This window comes from Nannobrachium achirus, assembly GCF_963921795.1.
Source record: "Nannobrachium achirus genome assembly, chromosome: 3".
NCBI classification, from domain to species: Eukaryota; Metazoa; Chordata; class Actinopteri; order Myctophiformes; family Myctophidae; genus Nannobrachium; species Nannobrachium achirus.
Window position 1 is genome coordinate 24,102,462 of NC_137812.1, and position 18,531 is coordinate 24,120,992.

The 18,531-nt window shown below is 44.8% G+C and overlaps 1 protein-coding gene across 1 annotated transcript in view; it reads left to right on the forward strand.

The window, feature by feature from the left end:
• Window positions 1-255: 255 nt before the first annotated feature.
• LOC308281060 (noelin-2-like) overlaps window positions 256-18,531 on the forward strand; it is a gene marked incomplete at both ends in the record, with an annotated part of 51,913 nt that continues 33,637 nt past the window's right edge. Inside the window, 2 exons of the mRNA XM_080721137.1 lie at window positions 256-411; window positions 15,492-15,641. Coding sequence (XP_080577263.1) covers window positions 256-411; window positions 15,492-15,641 — 306 coding nt within the window. The remainder of the gene's footprint in view (window positions 412-15,491; window positions 15,642-18,531) is intronic.

An 18,531-nucleotide genomic window follows, 5' to 3' on the forward strand; every position in this document is an offset into this window, starting at 1 on the left:
GCAAGAGTCTATAGGATATACCTTCTGTGAGTGAGAAAGTGTTATGACCGGTTGCAACTGTTGAGCGACCACTCGAGCATAGCCTATGCCACCGCCACCATGCACGATCCTTGCGGTCTGACAGCGGGCTCCTATGACAGCCTGCCCGGTTCATCTTCATCCTCGTGAGAATCCGTGAAGTGTGTGCGTGCCGTGCGTGTGGAGGAGGAGGAGGAGGAGGAGGAGGAGGAGGAGGAGGAGGAGGAGGAGGAGAGGATGAGCGTGCCCATGCTGAAGATCGGCGCGGTGCTGAGCACCATGGCCATGGTGACCAACTGGATGTCCCAGACCCTGCCCTCCCTGGTGGGACTCAATGGGACGGCGGTCGGCGGCGGCGTCTCGCCCGACGGCACGCACGAGAGGATCGTCAGCGTACGTAGAGACAGACAGACAGACAGACAGACAGACAGACAGACAGACACACACACACGCACACACGCACGCACGCACGCACGCACACGCACGCACGCACACACACACACACACACACACACACACACACACACACACACACACACACACACCATGGGGGACTATAGCAGTGAAATAACAGTGAAAATAACAGAAAACTGAAGATACACTAATATAGAGCCCTGAGAGACTCCGCTCAATTATATTAATAACCATATTATTAGAATTTGCACTGGCGTGCAACACTCCAACCTCAAATCTAAAAGAAAAGCCATCCTAAAGCCATCCAGAATATTTTATTACAATTTAAAAATCATTTTTTAAAACCATAAAACAACAATTTATCTTGTGTGTATTGTGTACTGTGAGTGTGTGTGTGTGTGTGTGTGTGTGTGTGTGTGTGTGTGTGTGTGTGTGTGTGTGTGTGTGTGTGTGTGTGTGTGTGTGTTAATATAGAAATGTATGTACACACACACACACACACACACACACACACACACACACACACACAGAGAGAGAGAGAGAGAGAGAGAGAGAGAGAGAGAGAGAGAGAGAGAGAGAGAGAGAATTCTCATGACAAATCAAGGACTCAGAAAGATGTTTTATTTAGACATAATAGCCTATGTGGGCTACAATACACACAGTACCTGTTCAGAGAAGCTACCTGCATGGCTGCATGCTCTTATTGAATACAGTGTTGAAGGTAATAGCACCGACTTAAATAACAGCACAGCAGAGCTGTACAATCACATTCCAATTGATTCCTCCATGCAGCACATGGTCATTGAGGGCCACCAGGACATTACATTGATCTGTTGAATGCCTGCGCCGCAGCCATAATGAAATTCAAACAAATAAAACCAAGGGCCTGTCAGAATGATAGCCTACACTTGTAGCATAACGTCTCTATTGCCGGTTGGGGAAAAACCTCACTTGTTACATTTCAGGACTCTTTGCCAAAAATATCCGGTCTACAAGCTCACAACTGCTGCTTTTTGGTAGGGTTCAAGTGGTTAATGAAAGCATTTTAAGAGTATTAGGTGGCATATTTTGATTATCGCGATAATATCGTAAATCACAATTGTTTTGGTCACAATATTGTGACATGACATTTTCATATCGTCCCAACTCTTTGTCAGTGTTGGTGAATTGTCTTTGGGGGGGGGGGACACTATTTTAATGACGTCACACGCATGTACGCTACAGGAGGTCAGACAATAGACTATTGCTATGCATCCACGTTCCTATGAGAATTTTCACGACTTTTAAAAAATAGCAGATCTACAAGCTTGCAGCGCTGTGAGCTTGTACATATATCTGCTATCTTTCAATAGCTGAAGTATACCAGGGCGGCAGGGCCCCTCCACCTTGGGACCTGGTAACTCATTCCCACTTTTCCACCCCTTGTGACACGCCTGTGCCTAGAACTGGAGGATTGATTGTAAATGTACTTGGTTACTTTACCCCGCTCGAAATAAGAGGTTTCTGCCCGACAACGACAATAACAAGACCGAAACGTACAGTGCTTTTTCAAACCCTCTAGAGCACAAACCCTGTGCCCTTGTTTCATTTATGTGTTTCAAATCGTCTTATTGATTGCTCCTGTTTCATTTATTACAGCCATAAAGCATTCATCCACCCACACAGGCGCGGACACACTGTACGTATACACTGACACACGCGTGCACGCTTTGATTGATTGAATACTTTATTAACAGTTTGCAAAAAGTACAGAGGTACAGTTACTGTATACATTCATTCTAAAAGGATATCACAAAAAGCCCAGTGGGCTTGTCTCCATTGTGGTCCTGCATGTGTATTCAATTCATCAAGACATATAAAGGCATACAATACAAAATAAATCATCAATACTAGGAGCATTAAAAGCAGGGACGTGCTGGCCATTGGGAAAAGCGGGACAACTCCTGAACGGCCGGTCCAATCCCGGCCGGTCCAAACCCATAGAGTAAATATAACTCATGTAATTGGCCCACTGGCTTGTCTCTCATGATCTGAAATGTCTCTATAGCGCTGAGTAGCAGCAGCCCACAGAGCCATCACATTGGCCCCACTGGCTTGTCTATCATCTGAATACCAGCCCACAACTCCATAGCTTCCTTGACTACTCCTAGATGGTCTACATACAACATCATTAGACTCTCTTTATACCAGAAAAACGATGAGACCTAAAATCACAGTAACCGCTCATCGGTTAGTATTTAGGGCCTTCTTGCAGCACGCCCGGAAGGTGAAAACAAAAAAAAAAACAGGTGCGCGGCCAATGGCAGCGTGCAATGAGGGCCTCTCCAACTCCTTTTCCCGGGCTGAATCAGGGGCCCTGCTCTTCCCTGATTAAAAGTATATTTACAGAAACACAGGGCGTAATTGTCAATCTAGAGGACTAGGTCCAGTTGCAAATTGCAACTGGACAGGTGCTCTTTTATGGTGGTTTTGAAGGAGAATAGGGAGTCACACTTTTTGATGTCTGATGGTAGGCTTAACAGCTTAACAAATTCAACCCCGTGTTTGTGCCGAATCCGGGGGGGAAAGGAGATCAGTAGGAGCTCCTTCTGGTGTTGTGCCCTTGGGATATGACGTTGAGAGCTTGTAGATCTGCTATTTTCACTATACTTTTGCATGACACTCTTGTATGATGAAGCAGCAGTAGGGCATGCATTTACCGGAAAAAAAACATGCACATGCGACGTTTCTGCCCGACGGCAGCGATATGTATATTTCTAAACTGCTTCTGGATTATTCGATTAACCTACACGAGCAAGTCTAAATTGGGTCTAAATATTGGTTTCAATATATTTGCGGTTAATAATAATTGCCCTGCACGCGACATACACACACTCGTGTGCGTGCACGCGCTTGGGGGTAATGAGATTGCTCTCTGTCAGACATGCGGTGGTGATATTTCTCCTGGGGATGGCTGACTCACCCATGGGACAGCCAACCATTTGTTGCCGTGGCAACGCCCCACCAACCACACACACACACGCACGCACGCACGCACGCACGCACGCACGCACGCACGCACACACACACACACACACACACACACACACACACACACACACACACACACACACACACACACACACACACACACACGCACTGTACTGTGAGGGTCCCCCAGTAGCCTACAGTAGAATTTGAGAAACAGACTCTGTAAGGACAATAAGTCCTGGTCCTCACACAGGAGAAACGGTGGTTTTATGGTTTAAAAGCAAGACTGAGATCATGAAATGTCTTTTACAACTTGGCTGCCAATATAATGAAAACAGGTGCATCAGTGTCTCTTTGTGTCTGTGTCCTTTACTGAGCAGGCACACTATAGGGTTTCAGACGATTGAAGCACGCGCACTCGCGCAGTAGCGTTTTAAAACGGGGAAGTCTTGAAATCCCAGATTTGACCATGCACCAGGTCGGCGGCAGCTTCACTGTTCTGCCGCCGCAGTTCTGTGGGCTTGGTTCAGAGTATGGGAAAGCCATTGACAACCCCTCATTGGCTGGCCTAGTAGGCTATTGTGTTACAGCTTGTTGCAGAGGGCACTTGCCTGGCGGGCATTTGCATGGGATGAAGGAGAGTGTGGAAATCTGGCATGGGAGAAGACCTCAAGGGGCGCCTGTTCGTAGCTGCAGTGGAGTCAGTACTGCTGATGGGTCTGAGACATGGACCCTCACGGTACAAAGCGCAAAGGGCCCTGGATGGAGTCTACACAAGAATGCTATGAATGGCACGATGTGTCCCGCATGGAATGCCGGGGTCTATAGAAAAGTGGGGACAACCCCCCATTCTGATGAATTGAAGTTCGGAATGGTGATGTGTCGGAGTGCCGATGTGTAACCGTCACATGGATGGACCACATCAGGAATTTGGTCCCCATAAGAGGACCACATTTCTGATGTCCGAGAATCGCGATTTCCATATATGGGCATAAAATATGTGGGCATACAAGAGACAAGGACGGAAATCATTTGCAAGTGTGACTCACGTCAAGACAATAATGTCCATATATGGGCATCAGAGATCTCCCTATATGGGCATAAAAGGGACAAGGATTGATTGATCGATAGAGTATTTTATTAGACAAAAGTGGAAAACAGAACAAGTATAGTCAATACATTAAAATAATGTAGTACAGTACAAGTACAGTTAAATACCCTGCCTAAAAGGAGCATCCCAAATAAGTCCTTTTACGGTCTTTAATACGTCGGAAGTCCTTAGTATTCAACTCATGGATATAACAAATATATTAAAAAAAGGGGAAAAAAACATACAAATATCATCAGTTATAATAACAGTATATGTATGTACATGGTAGGGGAGACAAGGGGGGTGGGTCTAAGGAAAGGGGGGGGGTTGCTCACTTCTTGCCTGTCTATGAGAGAAGAAGTGATAACTACCTCCGCCTCTGGCCTCCTGAAAGATGAGTTTTCAGGACAGTCTTGAAGGAAGCCAGCGAGCTACTGTACATGTTTTAAGGGATGGCAGTGTTGTAGGAGAATCTACCCATATCTGTCTTATGGGTTTGTGTTACCAGATCGTTGTGTGTGCTCCCTCTGGTGTTGTGGCTGTGGGTGTCGCTAAAGTTTTTGAGATATTTGGTCAGATATGCCGGCACCGAGGGGATTGAGGGCAGATTTGCATTGACTATTTTGAAAGTCAATCCCATTTTTTGTTGTTTTACCCTGTCTTCCACATTGAGCCATCTCAGGCTTGCAAAATGTGTGGACAGAATGAATTTGCAAGTGTGGTTGCCGTGATGTACTGTAGATGCACTGCGGTGCGACAGCTTAGCTAACAAACAACACTGTAGAGACCACATCACATCAAGACCCTGATGCTAGATTGGAGAGTGTGGAGGGCAGCGATCCAGGAGTCCCGAGTTGGTGTTGGCTAGACCACACTCTAGCATCGCATTGCACAGCTTGTTGCCAAGCTGTAAAAAGATGTAGGAAGTTGGGCTTACGTTTTTGAGATTGAGGTTGGGGTTGGCTTTATAGGATTAGGCATTTAGAGGTTACATGTCTCCTGATTTATAGTCAGCTGCATTCATGAAGTTGATGCCTTAAAATGTTGATGTCCTCACAAGCATAGTATAGTAATACAAATGTGTGTGTGTGTGTGTGTGTGTGTGTGTGTGTGTGTGTGTGTGTGTGTGTGTGTGTGTGTGTGTGTGCGCGTGCGTGTGTGTGTGTGTGTACATGCGTGACATGTGATTAAGCTTCTTGGCTCTTGGGACCACACAGCTGCAAGGTGCTGGTGGCACATTGCTAGTTCAGCAAGTACACAGTCTCACGCAAGCAACCGCCGCCTACACACTGCTGACGCACACACACACACGCACGCACACATGCACGTGCGCACACACACACACACACACACACACACACACACACACACACACACACACACACACACACACACACACACACACACACACACACACACACACACACACACACACACAGACACGCACGTGTACATTTGCACGCACTGAGTAATTGGAGGAGAACAGATGGAAGTGAAAGGTGCAGAGTTGCTAATTAAAGAAAGCAACCGAGTCACGGAGACAAATAAGAAGAATTATTGAAATGTACAAGCCACTCTACTGCTGGGTTTAATTCATATTCATTCATTGTTCTCTCTCTAGAAAAGAAACGGGCCGTTCTTCATGAATGATTTATTCCATTCTTCACTCATTATTAGTCTTTTTATTATTATTACGTTTTAGGTTGGTGACTGTTTTGCTGTACATGTCAAGTCTGCCCCATGGTCACATCTTTCAATTTCCTCCTAATGGGAAGTCGAGGAGTGCATAACAATGTGTTCATTATTTGTAATGCAAGTTTATGACAACATTAGTATGTGGCTAAGGGCTACGGTATGTGTAATAAGCCTGTCATTGGGACTTATCTTATAGAAGATAGGCACGGTGTGAAACAGTTGTTGTGTTGTGTTGTGCTGTGCTGTATATATAACCCATTAAGACCTGAGACAGATTCAGAAAGATGTCTTCTAAGTCGTAAGAGTTTTCTGAAAAACATATGTTTCTATATAAGCATTGCTCAAGCTTTTTTCATGTCAAGGACCCCCAAAATGTTATGTATTTGGCCGCAGACCCCATCTCAAAATATTTTGAGATGAAAAAAAAAAAAAAAACAGATCTACAAGCTCATGATGCGCTAGCTATGCGGTATGCACTGTGTATATATAGTTAAATTCTCAACTGGCACAGATGCTACCTTGCCTTAATTTGTTTACTATCTCATTAGGTGCACAAATGAAGCATATTATCATAAAGATCACATCAGATTCTTGTTTTGTGCTCGGGCTCACAAAAAGATGTCCAAATGAAGGCAGGACTGGAGGATCAGGGATCTTCAGGTTTCCTTGAGGGGAGTATGAATCGGCCCACTCAGTGCCATCCATGATTCAGAGCGTTCTTTTTTTTTTGCATTTGTTTTGCACGAAAAACATTCATTGGGCTATAAACGGCCTCACACTTTTGTGGGGGCCGTTTTAGCCCAAAGAATGTTTTTTGTGCAAAACAAATGCTTGCAATTGATTCAGAATCATGGAAAACCCCTAGTTTATAATTTTTAGCTTTTTTTCCTGTAATGTAAAGTTAATGGGAAACCGGCTCTAGCGGCTGATAACACCAATTTAGCTGGGTCTCAGAAAGGGTTATCATACCAAAATATAATCTACATATATAGAGCTTTTCAAAAATGCATGGTAACCTTTGCCACCTTTCCGAGAGCGACATCTCGTATGGCCCATGGACTATTATGGGAGTCCATGAAATGACAGTTGCCAGTGCCGGCAGTATGCCGTTGTTTCCTCATCAGTAGCCAGTGGCTCAGTGTAACACAGTGAGTGTGTTTGTACAGTGATTAGCCCATAATGAGAGGGAGCTGAATGAGGTGTTAATCACAGCCCACAGGCGGGCCCCTCCATCTTCCTGTCTGCGTTTTGGAGGGAAAGTGTGTGTGTGATAGTAAGTTACCTACTTCCTCCCGAGGGGGAAATTCAGTATTTTCTGCCCAACCCAGCTGATTCGCTGCCCACAAGGAGTGTGTGAGCAATTAGGGGTTAAGAGTCTTGCTCAGGGACACACATCGACATTGCTTCCCTAGCCTGGAGTCGAACCCAGGACAACCAGGGGCTCTGGTTCCACAGGTGGGCTACCTAACCATTCAGCTATGCGGGATGCGGGGGGGATGCGGGGGGGTTGGCATAACCTTTCTGCATTCGGCCAGTAGATGGCTGGCTCTGATGGCTTTTTTGGGGCAAGGGATGGATGTGTCTTGTTCAGGTTCGAACCGCAGTGACTAGGGATCCCAGGCTTAACTCATTCTGTGCCAAATGCCAAAATGGCTCCAAGGTAGCTGTGCCACAGTTTTGTATGTTTTTCTTTATTGCGCAATCAAAAAAAATATTTTTTTCCCCACAGAAACAGACACAGTTGTTGTGATTCAGTGGCAAAAATAATTTTGTCAATCAGACAAATGGTTCCAGAGATAGAGCTGTTTGAATGAAAAAAAGTGTCCATCCACTAGAATGAACACACATTTTCTCAATCAGCTAAACGAGGGAGCCAACACACAAACAGAGAAAAGCATCTCTCTGATCCCAGGTCATTTTGACATCTTAAAAAAAAAACAAAAAAAAATGTTTTTTTTTTTTTTTTTTTTATACAAAAAACTCAAAAGACGTCAAAGACGTCATTGGCACTGAACGCCTTTGCAAAAAAAACGTCAAAGACGTCATGTGGCACAGAATGAGAAAGCCACACCCCCATCACCACTCCTAAACCCAAATTTAACATTTCTTTATACGATTACATATAGCCAAGAATTTGTCCTCTGCATTTTAGATCATCCTAACTATGAGGAGCAACGGGCAGTAACATGACCAGCGGTTAGAGGTTCAGTCAGCGTTGCTTTGCTCAAGGAGACTTGGCAGCGATGCCCAGCAGAGCAGCGGCGCTGAGACTGAACCCGCGAGAACCCTTCGGAATCCTGGGGCGCAGTGAGCTGCTCACGTCTCCTCACCTCCTGAACCTCCTCTCCTCCACATTGGTCGCTGGCGGCCCAAAGGGATTGGACGGATTTGTGCATTGTTGTTGTTATGCCTCTCCAGGCTCCTGTGCTCTGTTTTGTTCCCTCTCCCTCCCTGCCTTCCGAGGCCTAATTTGTGCTCCACCGTCCATCGTGCTGTCGAACGCGGCGCGCCGTGAGCTTGTAGGTCGGCTGTTTTTTCGGAGAGCGCGCCGCCGCCGCCATGCGGCGAGGTATGAATGCGGGGTGCTTAAGCCTCGGCATGCTTCTCGTTAGTCCTTGTCAGGGGTTTGTAGGGCAGCTTCTCTTGGGAAGCCTCGTGGGGATTGAGGCGAGGTGGGGGCTCAGGTGGTGGTGCCGTGAGATTCCTCTTCTTTTCTCTTAAACGTGAAGAGAATTCAGGTCAAGAAAAAAAGAAAGAAACAAAAATAAAACATATAGAAAAGTACACCCCTCGCAGGTTTACGCTTGATCTGCTTGATACATCCCGATATAGGACCACAATGACCATTAGGGAAACTACTGTATGGGGGGCCTTTTCCACCGGCAAAGAACCGGTTCCAGAACCAGTGCCGGTTCAACTTTCTTGGGAACCTTGGTTCGTTCTTGCGAAACGGTTTGCTTTTCCACCAGATTGAACCTACCACAAAAAACAAGGATTTTGTGGTTCCGGTTCCGAACCAACTTTTACGGTTCGGAACCAACTCCGGTTCTCGGTGGAAAAGCACACCTCTGGTTCATCCCATAGGCGGGAGAAAGAACCGGAACCAGTTCTTTCCCTAACCCGGTGGAAAAGGCCCAGGCTATATGTTATCCTTTTAGCATTATTGTGTAACTGTGCCTCTGTACCTTTTGCAAACCCTTTTTTTTTTTTTTTAATATACAATAAAGCAAAATTGTTTCCATTATGGTCCTATGACCTATTCAATTCATCAAGGCATATAAAGTAGGAGTGTAGGAAGGTCTCTGAGAACAATATGCAGCAGTCTCTCATATCCCAATCATAGTTCCCAGAGGTAATTCTCATATCGCGATTAGAGGAGATGATTAACTTAATGTGCAACATTGTTTTCTCACTCAACAGTAAACAAACCAACATAAAGTGTATGGAGGGTAACTGCACATTTCTAAAGTGACAATTTAAGGACTTTTTGATACCTCTAAAATGACAAATTAAACAAAATTAAACAAATTGTCAAATATTAGAGGCAGAAATTGTGAAAATAGCAGATCTACATGCTCACAACGCCTCGCAATGCGAGGTGTTGTGAGCATGTAGATCTGCTATTTTCATAATAGAACCGTGTTATACAAAATGTAATGCCTCAACTCTTAGTGCGTGGGCGTCCCCAGTTAAACTATGATTATTTGGGGAGTCACAGCCTGAAAAGGTTGAGAACCACTGAGCTAGAAGACTTAGGTCTAGTTGTGAATCTAGGTGCTCTTTTAAGTCCGTTTGAAGGAGGGTAGAGAGTTGCACCTTTTGATGGTTGGTGGCAGGACATTCTGTATTTTGGCGGCATAACAGTAGGCGAGCAAATCTGTGGGGTATGAGATCAGTGGAGCTCCCTCTGGTGTTGTGCCTTTGGGCATCACTTTGTGGAATCAGTCAAACTGAACAGATACATGGGCACTAACCTCGCCCACCAGGCTTTCAGAGAGAAAGCCTGGTGTTTGTTCACAACAGGCCGTTTGGTTTCCGCCTAAAGCGCGGAAACCACTAGAAGAATCGGCGTCGCTTTGATTTGGTTCTCTCCGTTTGTTTCCCCAATCCCTTTTAAAATGCTCGAGTAGCCTAGTGTAGTCTTGCCAGTCGCTAACAGTTGGACTAAAACCAAAACTACTCCGCATCAAGGAGTTTATTAGATAGGCCCTAAAAGTATGTCCTTGAGCGCAGGGGAATATTTTGGGTTAAAACTGTTTCCGGTGGATAGTTCCGGCCAAATTGTAGTCCTTTGAGTACTACAACATGACGTTTTGTGGTTTCCGCTCCAGACCGGTTACAAGCCCGAAAAGTGAAGTGATCCCAGACTACATGGGCACTGGTCCCTCAAGTACCATATACCATTAAATTGACAGTTAAAATGTACCTCCATGTTTGTTAAGATATAAGTTTCAAATAACAGAAACAGAAGAGCCTCCCCTTTCATGATTATACTTCAGGGGGTTTCCACACGGACCCTCACAGGTCTGCATCACCGAGAGTGTACAGATAGAAGAGATCAAATATGGAGACATTGTTAATGATTACATTAGATTAGATCAGAATAAGATTGAGTTTAATGACCACTGTCGTGGTCATTAACTGAAGTCTGAAGTATTCTCAAAGTGGCGTCCTCTATGGTTCCAGGGGGTCCCCAGCAGTTTAATCACTTAAACCCACATTTATGCTTTGGCTATTTTCTACCAAAATGAGATTTTTGTGCATACGGAACAAATGTTCTCTCGTGGGGTCCCTGACACAAAATCTGAGCAGAGATGGGGGTCCGTCTGTGGCCGAATTATACAGTATATCAATTTGGGGGTCCTTGACATGAAAATATTTGAGAACAACGTGCTGTAGAACAGTGATTGAAGCTGAGTTGAGCATCTTGTCCTGGAGTGTGCGGTAAACAAAATACACAAGTTCTCTGGACCCTGTACGCTTTAACAGAGGAGAGTAGAGTGAGTGAGAGTGTGTGTGTGTGTGTGTGTGTGTGCGTGCGTGCGTGCGTGCGTGCACGTCAGTGCAGGTGGTAGGTGAGGGAGCTACCTGTAATGATGATGACATTTACTTTCCGGCGCACAGCGTCATTGTGCCTGGTTTCGTGACATTCAAGAAACACCCAATTATGGCCATCGACTGCCTGCAGCGTGGTTAAGACATCCACCACCTCCACAAGCACACTCTCACTACAATAGTCTGCCTGCAGGATCGATTTCCTGCACAGTCTAGCTGCTGTCTCCCATGTCTGCACTCTGCACTCGCACTGCCTTTCTCATGACGTATCTTTCTGATTAATCCTTCTATGAACGCCAAGGGGAAGTGTGGTTGAACAGCCGATCTGACTGGTATGCACTCAAATTAACTGCTGTGCCCCCTCTGGGAGAATGATTTTCCCTCTTGGGATAATAAAGGTATCTATCTATCTATCTATCTATCTATCTATCTATCTATCTATCTATCTATCTATCTACCAATGTTTCCTGTTGAGATTGGCACATTTCACCCAGGTTTTTTCATCTCACTCACTTCACTTTGTCTGCTGACCTCACTCAGCAACGAAATAAACAGAAAATAAACAAAAATGAAAATGAAACAATTCACAGGAGGCACGCAGTGATCACCCCATGATGTGCACTGCTATGTAGGTTCAAATGCACTACATTGCAGGTGCTTTTTGAGAGTGAAAAAATAATAAGAACCATGTGACATGTGTGATCCGGGCAGCTTGCCACAGGAAATGTTCCAATCTCAACAGGAAACAATGGTATCTATCTATCTATCTATATCTATCTATCTATCTATCTATCTATAGAACTGCCGCTCCGATCGTAACGCCCATATATGGTCAGAATCAGAAAAGGGACATGGACACTGTCATACTACCAGTACGATGCCATCTGTCTTGGCCATATATGGATTCTGTTGTTAGTGTGGTTCTCCTAACAGGGCATCATCTGGAATCCCTTTTATGCCCATATATGGAGATCCCTATAACAGAATCCCTTTTATTCCCATATATGGAGATCCCTGCTCTGAATATCTGACATCACTGTGAGGTCACCTGTTTATGCCCATGTATGGAGATCCCTGCTCTGAGTATCTGACATCACTGTGATGTCACCTGTGATGTCACAGTGATGTGTCAGGGGAACCACAGTGTCAGGCGTTACCCGTCTACGGACAAGCTGTGACGGTTCTGATAGTAAACTGTGACCTATGGTCGCAATGATACTAAGATCACTGCGTAGATATTAGTCTGGAATCTGTGTATTTATTAACCTGCATTTCCAAGGGGCGGATTAAAAAAAATTGCCTGATAATAAAGCTGCCCTATATTTGAATACTGGACCCTGTGGCGGAGACAGGCCAAATCAGCGGAGTGCTTTTTTTTTTTTTTGCAATGGCAGATTCGTCTGCGTGCGCGTATGTTCTCTGTGAGAACCGCCCGATCAATGGACTTCAGACTTGGCACGCGTATTGGCACCCGAGTGGACTGGACTGAAGTGCTGAGTGGGAAGTCGACAGATCAGTAGCTGTCTATAAATGTCTGTCTGTCTGTCTGTCTGTCTGTCTGTCTGTCTGTCTGTCTGTCTGTCTGTCTGTCTGAAACACTCATAGAAAGAATGCATACTCCCACGCACCCTTTTCGTTTGCTGAACCAACGTTCACTTGTGGGGGGATCACTTTGGGGGTGAAGCAGTTCGTCATGCTTGCAACGTGTTACTTTGTGCCGTGCTGCGAGCTTACATCTGCAATGTTCTGGAAAATATTTGAAAAATATCGAAAATGTTTGGGAAGAAATATATATATTTTGCATTCTTTATGTAATTAACATTACAGGAAAGGTGAACATGTGGCACCGTCACAGCCTCCAGTTTGTTCCTGTCTCGCCCCTCCCCCTCCCCTCATCTTCAGTCCCATTGTTGCAGCCCTTCTCTCCACCCTCTACCTATTTGCCCTGATTAGCCTGCAAGCTGTGCCGAGTTCACAAACGAGCTCTAGAGACTTTAAAAAGGGTTCATTTCATTTCATTGCTGGCTCATTGTCTCGGTCATGTCTGTCTGTCTGTCTGTCTGTCTGTCTGTCTGTCTGTCTGTCTGTCTGTCTGTCTGTCTGTCTGTCTGTCTGTCTGTCTGTCTGTCTGTCTGTCTGTGGTTGCTTCAGTTTTTGCTACAGTGTATGTAGGTTTAACGTAATGTCTAGAGTTCTGTTCTGTATTGTGTGTGAGTGTAGAGTATTTTAAAGTATAGTCATTGACATGTGGCCTTCTTGGTTTCCTGAGTTTGTTTTAGTCATCCCGGATAAGTGCACTGCATTGTCTATGCATTGACCCGACTGTTTATTAATACATATTATTTTATATATGGTGTGTGACCTTATAATATACATACAACCACTGTTCTATATGAGACTCAAGAGCTCTTAGCGTCCCAAAGTATGTTTGCATCCTGATCTAGTCTCTTCCATACTCAGAGGATGAAGCAAATCCTCCAACCATTTAGTCCTTTAGAAGAGGTGAGTTTCCTCCTCACCTTTTCTAAATTCATGAGGATTATGAAAATGACCTTGAATGGCTTCTGACGTATTTACTGCGCATTTTGTTTATTTAACATCTAACTGATTTGACACGAGCCGTTCAAAGCCTCCTCCTCCGCGAGGATATTATGAATTCGTTTCAAACTTGCTGACAGTGTGAGTGTCCCGCACAATTCATCTCTGAAACGAACGCCACAACCTCCTACCCCCATTCAGCTCAGCTCATGAAAGTGTTTGAAACATGTGGAATAATTTCACGGCCAAATGTAAATCAATTTGCACCTTATAATTTATATATATCATCTTCTCTCCTCTTTCCCCTCTCCACTCTCTGGCTTTCTCCACACCGCCCATAGCGGGAACTCTCATAGTGAACACCGGTTATATCAAGATGGAACAATACCCGTCCCCATAGCTGAATTTCACTCTTAGAATGGTGCTCGAACGGTGCCCGGGAGGCGCGAGTCTGTCCACCTGTTTACCACAGTCATAATTGACGTTTCTTCTTTTTGTTTTATTAAAGATTCACAAAACAACAAATCACATAGACATACAAACCCCACAAGACATACAGTAAAAAAAAAATAAAAAAAAAAATGACAGCGTACACAAATAAAAATAACATAAAATAAAAGTTGACAACTGTTCACATTTTAATTCTGAATTCTCATACAATCCATGGTAACGACCCAGGCTCTTCCTTTGTTTCAAGTGTCCCCCCCCCCCCCCCCACTGTCCTTGTTAGCCTCCTTGTGTATTGTCCATTTTGTCCTCCTATTGTTCTTCTTCAGGGACCCACAAGCCCAAAAGCTCAAGGAATAGGGTTGAACCTGTGATGTCTTGCCGTACTTTTTATTTCAGTTTTATCTATTAGTTTGGTAATTAAGGTCCACACGATGAGAGGTCTGCTCTGCCTGAAACATCGTGAAAAAAAGTTATGGCCATTTCACTGTCCCATTGACTCCACTACACAGGAACAGAAAAATATTTTAAAAATACAAAAAAAGTAGCATGTGAGGGGTCCAACTAGGGGTTCTTCATGATTCTGAATCCATTGCAAGCATATGTTTTGCATGTAAAACATTCCTTGGGATATGTAGCGTAATGGCATAGATTTGGCATTAAATCAGAAAACTGTGAAAAGTGATGAGTCATCATCATGACTCATCACTTTTCAGTTTTCTGGGGCCGAAATTTAGCCCAAGGAATTTTCAAAACATATGCTTGCATTGGATTCAGAATCATGAAGAACCCCTAGTTTGACCCCTCACATGCAATTTAAAGCAGATTCTTTTCTTTTTAAAATATTTTTCTGTTCCTGCGTAGTGGAGTCAATGGCACAGTGAATATACAAATGGCCATAACCTTTTCTCACAATGTTTCCGGCAGAGCAGAACTCTCATTCTGTGGACCTTAATGACCAAACTAATAGATAAAACTGAAATAGAAAGTACGGCAAGACATCACAGGTCATCTCACATTCTGGGTGAGTGGGTCCCTGGCTATGTAGTCTCAGGCGGTGAGTCAGTTTCTCCATGACACTTATTTCCTCTATCAGCTCCACCCATTGATCTTTTGTTGGAGACTGCTCCTGACCCCACTTTCTTGTAATTGCTTTTTTCCCGGCTGCCAATAATATTTTCACCAAATACCTATCATCTTCATGTAACCTTCCCTTCAGCCAAATTACCATAACTGACATTTCATGTCGTTTTGTTTCCTGCAGGGTGTTTTCCCCGGCTCAGAGGAGGGGTGGCAGGTGTACAGCACGGCGTCAGACCCAGACGGCAGGTGTGTGTGTACGGTCGTGGCCCCCGCCCAGAACCTCTGCAAACGGGACCCTCGCAGTCGACAGCTACGCCTGCTGACCGAACAGGTGAGTGTATGTGCACGTGCGAACGTGCTGTGACATGTGTAAATGGTCAACAACACTCTGACACACAAAACGAGACACAGCACAGTGAATATGTCATTCCAATACTCTGCCTTCTCCTGTGCTGTCTCGTTTTGACACTTAAACACACACACACACACACACACACACACACACACACACACACACACACACACACACACGCACACGCACGAGCGCGTGCCATCGACTACACAAACACACACCATCAGCTAGTATAGTATAAGCGGGCATGTGGGTGTGTGTATGAATGATGTAGGCCTACAGTATGGCCTCACTTGCTTGCACTTGTTATGTTTCTGTATGCTTGTGAACATTGTCTGGGTGCTGGAGAGAGGACTAGAGGAAAGCAGAGGATTCGTGTCAGGTCTGGAGGAGGTGCACGGTTGAATTATTGAAAAGCAGCAGCCTGACAAAATATTCCCCGAAGCCAGTGGAGTGCTACCAAGTGCACTTATCCTCCTAATAACACTAAATCAGTGCTTCTCAAACATTTCCGGGGCCAAGGACCCCCAAATTGATTTGTACAGTATTTGACCGTGGACCCCCAAATGAAAATGAGACTAGACACTAGAGAGTACCCATTCATTCATCAGCTTAATTTTTATAGTGTTCCAGTTCCAATTTTGTCTGCTCATTTCTTTGTGTCATCACTTCCAATTTCAGTCTGAGTTCTCTAATCCTGATTGGATAATATTATTATCCCAGCCTGAAAATTCATTTTCTGTTTAATAAAGAACTGGAGACATAATAGAGACTCCTGTTACTAAACACAAACTCTATAGCAATACGTACTATCTTGATTATTTTAACCAAAGAAAATCACTTACCCTACCGATTGTTTGATTGATTGATTTTTCTTTATTAAAGTGTCATGCTTCCATGGAAGCCCAGCCCACATGACACTTTTGCTTTTCATTTGACATACTGTAGACAATGAACCAACATAACAATTCACAAACAATGATCAAACGAATAACCAACTTAAATACTCAAGCTTCATACTGTACATTTCATAAATACAACCTAAAATAAAAACCTTCACCCTCATTTCTCACATGGCCCTCTTCTAGCGCCACCATGAGGCCGATTCTTGCAAAACACATTTTTGGACACTGCTCCTACAATTTTTGCCCTAAAATCACGCAAATCGGTACACAGTATGTCTACACTCATCCCATCAACATGAATCTCTCCCATATAGCGCCACCTCCAGGCCGATTTTAAAAAACACATTTTTGGACACTGCTCCTACAGATTTTGCCCTAAAATCACGAAAATCACTACACAGTATGTCTACACTCATGTCATCAACATGGATCAGGAAGATTTTGGCAAAACACATTTTTGCCCTATTTGTGGAGATAAGTGACCTACGGTCGCTTATCTCCCGATTAGGGAGCCTTACTGGTATATGTATTTTAGTATGTCAGCTAAGTGTCCCTGGGAGACGCCAAAGGTTTGGGAACCACTGCAACCAAATCAAGGGCATACAGACCGTATAGGTTTGTTGACACTGGTAGGGATGCAAAAGGGGGAGGTCTACAGGGGATGCATCCCCACTGGAGGCTGATTTTGTTGCTGTCGATCAGAAATGTCCATATTCTAACTTTCTGTGTGTTTTTTGTAAAATAATGCCCTACTTGATCATACTAAAGCGTCACCCAAAAGCATGAAAAGTAGCAGCTCTTCAAGCTTGTAGATCTGCTACTTTTCATGCTTTTGAGTTTGAATCCTGAGAAGTAACCGTTTTGGAACATACTGTATGAGGTTTCCACCCGACAGAGGCGATATTATGAGACTGCGGTTGACTTAAAAGCAGCCTAAAACAGAAATCTTACTTCTAAAAGAGAATTTGTTAGTGATCCCTGAGGGGAGACACTTCTTTGCGCTGACCCAGCAGTGGCTTGCTCAGTCGACAAGGGAGCAGTTGGAGGTTAAGTGTCTTGCTCAGTGGCACTTAAACCAGGTGACACAAGGCACTGAAGGAGGGAGGAGATTGAACCGGGGACCCTTGTGATTCCCAGGCGGCCAGCTGCTCTCCTTACTTTAGCTACAGCTGCTCCTGACGAGGATTTCAAGTTGATGATCTGACGGCTGTCATTCCATCTCGATAAATTATTTTAGCCACTGCAGCTCTATTGGGCAAGGAACTGGTTATTCCAACCAGCCCCTTTCCCCTACATCAGGCAGTATAGAGACACCAGGATTACTGCATGTTTTTTGTGAGGGTACCTAGCCTTAACACATTCTCACCCCCAATGTGTCAGATACCTGACGCCCTGTCAAATACCCTACTGTGTCACAGTGGGGGACGCCACGGGTATGCCTACTGCTTCAAGTAGGGGATGCTTCGGGTGTGCCCAGTGGTCTAAGAAAAAAAGTCATTCCCCTTGTGGGATTCGAAACCACTATGTAGGGTTTACCAGCCACCCGACGCTCCCGACCACGCCACTATCCAAGACGGAGCCGTGCCATCTGTGCTGCCTATGAGCCCCGGTAGTCGTCGCAGAGCGAGCGAGTTCCCACGACGATCGGTGCGAACGGCGGATCAGCCGACTCAGCGGCGTTACCGAGTTATGTGCCGTTATGGAATAGTACATTTTGACTAGGGGACTGCTTCTGTGTCCGAATGCGGCTCAAAGGGACTTTACCGCAACAGTGTCCACGTTGCGTTAGTATCCACGTTGTCAAAGATAAAAACACAAAAAAAAGGGGGTTCGGTCAGCCAGGTTTCGCTAGCTCAGTCGGTAGGGCAGCATGGCTATGATCAGTAAGGCCTGGGTTCGGTTCCCACTAATGGTAGATACATATTCGAGTACGCATGTGTCGGCACATGCGCACTAAGACTCTC